Here is a 9,207-nt window from a genome sequence, read left to right on the forward strand (position 1 = left end):
CTTGATTTCAGCTCAGGTCATGATCTCAGGGTTGTGAGATCGAGCCCTGTGCTCAGCACAGAGTCTGCTTGAGAATCTCTCTCTTCCCCTCTTTTTGCTCCTTCCCAAACTCATGTTCTCTCGAAATAAATATTTTTTTAAAAATCTATCTTATTTCAATGCAGTAGCAATTAACACATGGAAACTGAAATCAAAAATACAATATGTATGATTGCTCAAAAAGGAAAAAGAACAAACATATGTTAATTTAACAAAACACTGATAGGATTTTGATGCTAAAAATCTATAAAAGATCAGACAAAGAGAGACATACCACAGCCATTTATTATAAGATACAATGTAGAAATGATGTCAAATGACTGCAAACTGATACACAGGTTTAACACAATTTCTATCAAGATATTTTGTAGATACAAATGAGATTATTCTAAAAGTTATAAGGAAAGGCAAAGGAACCAGAATAGCTAAAACATCTGAAAAGGAAGAATAAAGTGGTTGGAATCACTCATTCTAGATTTCAAATACAGTGAAATGTAATCAAGACTACATTGTATTTGTGGAGTAAGAGACATACAGATCAATGGAAAAGAACAGAGGACCCAGAAATGGACCCACACAAGTACTTCCAACTGAGCTTTGACAAAGGTACCAAGGAAACTGAATGAAGACAGAATTAAAAAAAATAATAATAATGCTGGACCAGTTGATTTCCCATACCAGGGGAAAAAAAAAAAAAAGAATCTCGGCAAAAACTTCACACCTGTACAAATACTGGCTAAAAAATGATCATTGTCTTAAATGTGAAATGTAAAACAACAATATTTTAAACTAGAAAATATTTAGAAAAGAAACCATAGAATATTATCTTCAGGATCTATATACCTTTGCTGTATCTCTAGGCATCTATCTTTTTTTCCATCTAGAGTTTTAAAACATTTTGGCTTTAAATTATTCTGTGGTATGCTTTAAGTATTTAAAAAAAATTATACTGCAGTGTATACTATCTCAGGTTACATTTAGAGAACTTGAGACTTATTTTATTCCTCATTAGAATTCTCTGATGTGGCTTCTGTTGTGAAAGTCGTGGAAGAAATATAAAAATATTCATTACATTTGAAAGACTTCTTCCTGTTATGAATTATTTTGTTCTATGATGAACTGGTGAACCCCGAGGACACAGTGTTGCTTTAAAGGCCTTTAGATGTTCAGTCAATCTCTAGGTTTCTCTCTAAATACACTCATGACATTGAAGGCATGAATGTTTGACAGAAAGCCTTTGGATTCATTACACTTGCAAGGTTGCTCTCCAGTATGAGTCCTGTGCTGTTCTGCAGTTTTGATCCATGGGTAAAAGCCTTAGCACGCACACTACATCAATATGGTTTCATCAGAGATGTATATCCTGATGTCCCGTGAGTTGTGAAGCCCGTGTAAGTCTCTGCCACATACGTTACATGGATATGACTTCTCTTTAGTGTGGTCTCTCTAATGTCAATTCATGCTTGAACTTACAATAAAGGCTTGGGCACACCACTACGTTTGTTACTCCCCAGTATGAATTCTCTGATGACTTGCAAGGCTCGAATTCTGACTGAAGACCTTCCCACATACATTACATTTATATGGTTTCTCTCCGGTATGAATCATCTGATGTCTGGTGAGGTTTGAACGTTGAATAAACGATCTGCCACACTGATTACATTTGTATGGCTTCTCTCCAGTATGAATTCTCCGATGACTAGGAAGGCTTGAACTCTGACTGAAGACCTTGCCACATTCATTACACTTGTAAGGTTTCTCCCTAGTATGGATTACCTGGTGATAAGTAAGGCTTGAATACATACTAAAGGCTCTGCCACACTCGTTACACTGGTAAGGCTTCTCTCCAGAATGAATCCTGCGATGACGTGCGAGGTGTGAATCGTAACTGAAGACCTTCCCACATTCGTCACACTTGTAATGTTTCTCTCCTGTGTGGATTATTTGATGTCTAGTGAGATGTGAGCTCTGATTAAAGGCTTTGCCACACTCGGTACATTTGTAAGGCTTCACACCAGTATGGATTACTTGGTGGTTAGTGAGTTGTGAGCTGTACGTAAAGGCTTTGCCACACTCGTTACATTTGTAAGGTTTCTCTCCAGTATGAATTCTTCGATGGCTTGCAAGGCCTGAACTCTGACTGAAGACCTTGCAACATTCATTGCATTTGTAAGGTTTCTCTCCAGTATGGATTACCTGATGGTTAGTAAGACTTGAACACTCACTAAAGGCTTTGCCACACTCATTGCAGTGGTAAGGTTTCTCTCCAGTGTGAATTCTGTGATGACGTACAAGGTGTGAGTTGCGACTGAAGACCTTGCCACACTCAATGCATTTGTAAGGTTTCTCTCCAGTGTGAATTCTTCGATGGCATGCAAGGTGTGAGTTGTGACTGAAGACCTTCCCACATACATCACATTTATATGGTTTCTCTCCTGGATGGATTATCTGATGTCTAGTGAGGTGTAAACTGCGATTAACTGCTTGGTCACACTCATCACGCTTGTAAGGTTCTTCCCTAATGTGTGCCTTCTGGTCTTGTGTGAGTAATGAAGAATGCAAGAAAGCATTCCCATGTTCATTAGAAATGTTGGTTTGGACACTAGGAAGAATTCTTGGATGTAGTGAAACTGAAGCACCATCGTTGACAGACGTCTCGACCTGGTGACATTCGTAAATTTTCCTTTTGGTTTGAAGTATCTGCACTCCAGCCAGATGTGACTGAAAGCTTAGTCCGAACCTGTTTTCAATTGGCTTATTTCCTTCATCTCTTCTACCACATTGATCTCTTCCACCAGTGAGACTTCTGTTAAGGGTCACAAGCACTCCTTTGTGATTTCTTTCAACATCTCCCCACTGATACTCAAAGTCATGGATATTTTTCTGGATTGCTCCACAGGCATAATCTTTGGTGTCACAGCTTTTATGTCTTTCCAATATAACTGTCTGCAATACTTCCCCTGTATTACTGTTCTCTTTGGGTGGTAATTCCTTGATCATACATTTGGAAGAGATGGCTACAAGATATAAAGCACCACAGGTTTCCCATTAATTACAGAAAAATTTCATACTGAAAAGCAAATTACACCAAAAGTACTATATATTTTGATCAGCTGAAATGGAAACATGATCTTCAATTTCTAGGAATACAAAAGGAATAAGATTCTTTAAAAGGGTGATTACACGTAATTCAAATTAATTTTAGAGAAGCCTACTTTAAATAATCAACGACAAAAAAAAAAAAACCCAAAAAACCCACAGTGTACAAACTTATGCAAGCCCTGAAAGAAGGGGTATTTTTCCATCATGGCCCCATATCACACACCACTTCACAGAAAATATATGGCCGTTTCATATCGGAAGAGATAAAAATACCACACATATTTACTGCGTATTTATTCTGTAATAATGCTAAAGTACAGCATGATATACTCTAATGCTGAATAATCTGAAACAAACTTATCTAATGAGTAATCTAGTAAATGGCAATTTGGAGTTCGGAAAACCATAGCAGCACTGGGAAGATGAAGAATGTAATCACACAACGTTACAAAAATATTTTTCTGAATATTAGTTATAAAACTATATTCACTTGGAATGGCCATTTTACAATATTAACCAGTGGTGTAAGTCAGTTATGTTGCATTATACATTCAGAAAAACCGTCATGTATAAATCGTGACAATTAATAAAACGTTCTAGTAACATAGTGAAACCAGGATAGAAATAATAGGTAACCACAATTGCACAAAATTACAGTTTGTGGAATTCTTAACAAATCTCTCTTAAGAAAAAAAGCAAGGGCTTCTATTCTGGAACCAGCGCACAATATGAGAACTGGAATTTGTGTTAAGACCACTCACTTTTGGAGTATCAAGTCCAGTAAACACTTAACATTATAAAGAATAATAACTGGGGAAAGAAGTCAGAAATCACAGTTATGATTTTTTTTTAAAGTAATCTCTGCAACCCAGCGGGGCTCAAACTCATGACCTGGAGATCAAGAGTGACAGGCTCCACCAACTGAGCCAGCTAGGTGCCCCCTAAATCACAATTATGATTTTATGCCCGCGGTTATCTAACAGCCAAGCAACAGACCAATTCCCTACCTACAGAGTGTTCTTTGACTTTCTAGATCATTGGCCACAAGGTATATGTAATAAAGAGCTTGTGCATGAAAACCTCATTAACTAAGGCCAGGTCAGACACTGTTTGGACAAAACTGCAGAATAAAAACATACAAAATATAATGCGGGCTGCACGGTCTGAAAGTCTGTGTCCACCCCAATATGAAGATGTTGGCTGTGGGGTCTTCGGCAGGCACCCAGGTCATGAGGGTGGAGTACCATGAATGGGAGGAGAGCTGTTATAGAAGAGACAGGAGTGCCTGCTACCTGTCACGCTTTCCGTCACGCAGAGATACAGCAAGAAGACGGTGTTCTACACCAGAAAGAGAATGCTCATCAGGAACTGAATGAACTAGCACTAAGATTCTGGACTTGCCACCCTCCCAAACTGTGAGAAAAAAATTTCTATTAGTTAAGCCATCTGGTTTATGGACTTGCTTATGGCAGCCTGAGCCAAGAACAGGCAAAAGGCCAACTGATTAAAATCATGACAGAAGCTTGCTATATCTTACTAAGCAAAGGAATTTCTGTAACTTTACTATAAAACATGGAATATTCTAAACCTTCTAATAGTGCTAAAAGCCTTTAAGTAAGGGGCGCCTGGGTGGCTCAGTCAGTTAAGTGTCTTTCTTCGGCTCAGGTCATGATCCCGGGATCCTAGGATCGAGCCCCACGTCTTCGTCAGGCTCCCTGCGGGGTGTCTCCTTCTCCCCCTCCTTTTGTCCCTCCCTCCACTCGTGCGCATGCACTCTCTGTCTCTAATAAATGAATTAAATCTTTAAAAAAAAAAAAAGCCTTGAAGTAAGTTACCACTATTTTTTTTAAAGATTTAATTTATTTATTTGACAGAGAGAGAGAGAGACAGCCAGCATGAGAGGGAACACAGGCAGGGGGTGGGAGAGGAAGAAGCAGGCTCCCGGCAGAGGAGCCTGATGTGAGGCTCGATCCCAGGACCCTGGGATCACGCCCTGAGCCAAAGGCAGACACTTAACGACTGAGCCACCCAGGCGCCCCAGTTATCACTATTTTTTTTTTAACAGGCCTCCATGCCCAGCGTGGAGCCCAATGCAGGGCTTGAACTTACGACCCTGAGATCAAGGCCTGGGCCAAAATCAACAGTTGGATGCTTAACCAACTGAGCCACCCAGGCACCCCCAAATTATCACTGTTTTTTAAACAGGGACAGTAAGCACATAGGGTTTGTGTTTCTAACCACTATGTATAGAGAAAGTAAGTTAGAGAAACAGGATTGACCTGGGCCTGCAGGTTCACACAATGTGTTCTTACGCACGACTGCCTACAAGTCACAGTCAAGATCAGGAGCTCCGAGATAAATACTTCGATGGAGACACGAGAGCTGCACTGTGTTGCTGACAGTGTTACTCAGTCATCCTGAGTACCTCGTCACCCCCTGCGCATATGATTTCCCCAGTGTCCTGGAACAGCGATACAGTGGATAAACAGGGATCTTTCCTTACACAGTGAGAGCAGTGTGGCTGGTGAGGGGGTCCTGTGGGAATGAGGGTGTTCAAGAATACAAAATTAATATGCTAGTAAGCAATGTTGTAGCTATCCAGATCAAGGTAGCATGGAAGGAAAGGCCAGAAGGAAGGAGGTCAGGAGTGGAGGGCAGGAAGTAAAGAGCACATGGGAGAAGTGACTGAACTTGCCAATCTATGGGAAGATAAATGTACCAGGGCAGTTAGAATTCTGACCTCGAGAAAAAAGAAGGAACTGACGTGGCAAATATCATCATGCTGTCCCATTCTTACCTGGAGGAATTAGAGTATGGATGTGGGGCAGAAACGGAAGACATTTAACAGGGAGGGACAAGGAAGAAGCCATGGTTAGAAACCAGGGAGGATGGGTGGCCGCTGAGGGCGAGGCAGAGGGGAAATAGGGAAACCCTGGTAAAGCAGGACAAAATTTGAGCTACATGGTGACTAAGGTCTGAGGAGCTAATGTACAAGATGGTGACTACAGTTGATAATATTGTATAATTGAAATTTGCTCAGAGCATAGAGCTTAAGTGTTCTCACCAAAAAAAGAAAGAAAGAAAATAAGTGAGCTAATGTGTCTTAATTAACTTGATTATGGAAATCCTTTCACAATGTATGTGTATTTCAAATCATTGTGGGGTACGCTTAAAATATACTACAGTTTTCTTTGACAGTTATACCTCAGTAAAAGCTAAAAAACAGTTTCAAAAATTCATCCACCCACTGCCTCCTCTGAAGACTTAAAGAACAGTTTATATGAATATCTCGCTTTCTTCTAAGAACTAGGGAATCAGGAGCACCGGGGTACGAGAAATGGAATTGGCTGTTCTCTTTTTCATAAGGCTCCATGCGTACTTGAGCTCTGGCACCATGCCTGATTGAGTGTGTACATCATCGGAAGAAAGTGTAAAGGAGACGTCCAGATCCCACATTCATTTCTGAGTCAAAGAGGCTTCATCTCAGTCAAGCAGGGCAGGGGCTCCCAGGAGGCAAACAAGGGAAAAATGCAATGAAACCCAAGGGCAGACCCCCACTGCAGGAGGGACGTTTTCCTCACCCAGAGAGACCAGGTTCCGGTAGTTCTCCACCATCACGTCCCTGTACAAGGCTCTCTGGGCAGGGTCCAGGCACTCCCACTCCTCCTGAGAGAATTCTACGGCCACATCCCTGAAGGTCAACCATCCCTGAAATGAGAACACATTTCACCAAGGAGCCATGGGGAGAATTCTCATGTTCACATAACGAGAAGACAAGAGATGTGTAAGGATCGATTCAGATGAAGTGGGTGTTCTTACAGATGCACATAAGGTATTTCTGAACAGGTTACATGCCCCTCATTTTGGCCTATTATACTTTCCCATAAGAGGTTAGGATGGCCTCTCCATCAATAAGGCTTTTCTCATTTTTGTGGACGATATAGGAAATATAAAAACAGAAAATCAGGGGTGTCCGGCGGGCTCAGCCGCAGGAGCATGGGAGTCTTAATCTCGGGGTTGTGAGTTTGAGCCCCACATTGAATATAGAGATTACTACGAAAAAATAAACTAAAAAAAAAAAATAGAAAATCAAGACAGGGCTACCTGTAAGAAGTGTTATTTATTGTGTTTTACACACTGAGGGATATTCAATATCTACACGAGCTAGAGCACAAGTGGTATCTTCACAGATGACAATGTCCACAACGACTGTAGAGAAGGGCCAGAATCTAAAAATTGGAATGATGACAGCAACAGCAACGACGAAAACCTCCTGAATGCTTCTCATGTGCTGGGCATTACGCAAAATGCTTCACACACACTAAGAGTAACCACATCACTCATTCAAGACAGGTCTGTTCCCATCTTCCTGAGGAGACAGCTGTGTCACACACATTCCCCGAAACCCGCCCAAAGTCAAATGTTAAGAAACAGCAGAACGAGCTCCCAAACCCAGATGTTTAGGTGCTGGAACTGAACCTGAACAATTAAACATACACACCAGACAGCATCGAGGGTGCACTGACAGAGGGCTCCCTGAGACAATTTGAAACAAGTCAGGCTAACAACGTAGAGATGCATAAAAGGTCATTACACATGCACATAAGTGTCACTCTTCTTACTGTTTAACTCGTGTTACTGTAGGAAAAATGCAAAGCCATGGAAAATGCTTAACATTTAACTTCAACAATTAATAACTTATTTATGAAGTAATGACAATGTCTTTTCAAAAACTAGGGGCTTGTGCGTCCACACGCTCATGCACACACAGATACACACTTAAGTGCACTAAATTAAGTGTCATCTCTCCGTGACACAAAGGGGCCTCCTCACGGGCTCCACGCCATTGAGTCAGGAGGAGATGGAGTCTAAGTGGAAGGAGAGGGACATGGGAAGGCCTGGGGGAGTGTGGACAGACGCCGCTCAGGCAGGACACTTCAGAGTCAGAGAAGATCAGCGAGGCCAACAAGGGCACAGCAGGAATGAGACAGAAAATCAACCGAGAATGTGACTGTACCTGACAAACCGCCATTCCTGACTCCTTCCTTCCCTCTTCCTCCTCTGCCAGGCTTCTCCCTCCTCAGACAAGATCGGCCTTGAGAATTCAGTCCTAAGGGTCAAGAATCTGCAGTTTAATGCTTAGAATCAGTCTACGTCCTTCCTATACCCCAAGGTCACACAGGAAGACCTCTCCGTGTGAAACGACAGTCCTCTGCTGCCCACTGCCACAGGAGGGGGGCTCAGGGACAGTGAACTCCTCCAGGGCTCAGGGACAGTGAACTCCTCCAGACACCACCAAGTGAGTGTCCCCACCCCTTTCTTCAGAACGGGCTCCCACCCGGGTGAAGCCCCCCCCCCAACACACACACACTGCAGCAGTGGGGACCTGGGCTGGACCCCACACTCCCCTCCAGGTCACAGACCTGCCCTGATCACACCCCACACAGAGCAGGGCGCCCTCCCCTCTCCCTGGGTCAGGGGCTGCTGTCATCCTCAGAAACGGAGGACCCAGAGCCTTGGGGCTCAATGCTGGATACACATCAGAAGCACCTGGGGCACTTTAACTGGTACTGAGGCTGGGCCCTGTCCCCCCTTGACCACCAGAAGGGGAGTCTCTGGGAGGGGCACAGAAGCTTTATCTGCAATCCAGTGTGAGGCTGGGGGGAGCACCTTCCCAGGAGGCCAGCCCAGCACACCTCGCACCTTCTGGTTCTGCTCTCTCTGGGGCCTTGTTGTCACCAGAACCTAGACCTAGAGCAGGCAGGGGCAGAAGGGAACATGCAGGACAGGCAGCAGAGATGGGGGGGAGCAGGCCAAGAGGTTCCCCTGAGAAGTGGTATCAGATTGAGGACTTGGGGGACGGAGGGTGTTTGCCACCTGCATGTGAGGAGCCAGACAGTTCCAGGCAAAGGGACAGGCCCTGGGAGGGGCCTGAGGTAGGAGCAAGCCTGGACCCAGGAAAGGGGAAGAGGCCAGCATGGCTGCCGCAGGGCGAGGAGGGGACCAGCTGGAGAGGAGGGCAGAGAGGCCTGGGCAGGGGGTAGGGAGGGTGAGGGGTGTGGGGAG

At 43.5% G+C, this 9,207-nt stretch overlaps 1 protein-coding gene across 1 annotated transcript in view; it reads right to left on the minus strand.

Annotated features, from left to right (window-relative positions):
* Positions 1 to 306: 306 nt before the first annotated feature.
* LOC100463939 (zinc finger protein 347) overlaps positions 307 to 9,207 on the minus strand; it is a 17,308-nt gene continuing 8,407 nt past the window's right edge. Inside the window, exons 2-4 of the mRNA XM_019808296.2 lie at positions 8,159 to 8,251; positions 6,723 to 6,849; positions 307 to 3,056 (exon numbers count right to left, since the gene is read on the minus strand). Coding sequence (XP_019663855.2) covers positions 1,543 to 3,056; positions 6,723 to 6,849; positions 8,159 to 8,173 — 1,656 coding nt within the window. The 5' untranslated portion in view covers positions 8,174 to 8,251 and the 3' untranslated portion in view covers positions 307 to 1,542. The remainder of the gene's footprint in view (positions 3,057 to 6,722; positions 6,850 to 8,158; positions 8,252 to 9,207) is intronic.

This window comes from Ailuropoda melanoleuca, chromosome 12, assembly GCF_002007445.2.
Source record: "Ailuropoda melanoleuca isolate Jingjing chromosome 12, ASM200744v2, whole genome shotgun sequence".
Taxonomy (NCBI): domain Eukaryota; kingdom Metazoa; phylum Chordata; class Mammalia; order Carnivora; family Ursidae; genus Ailuropoda; species Ailuropoda melanoleuca.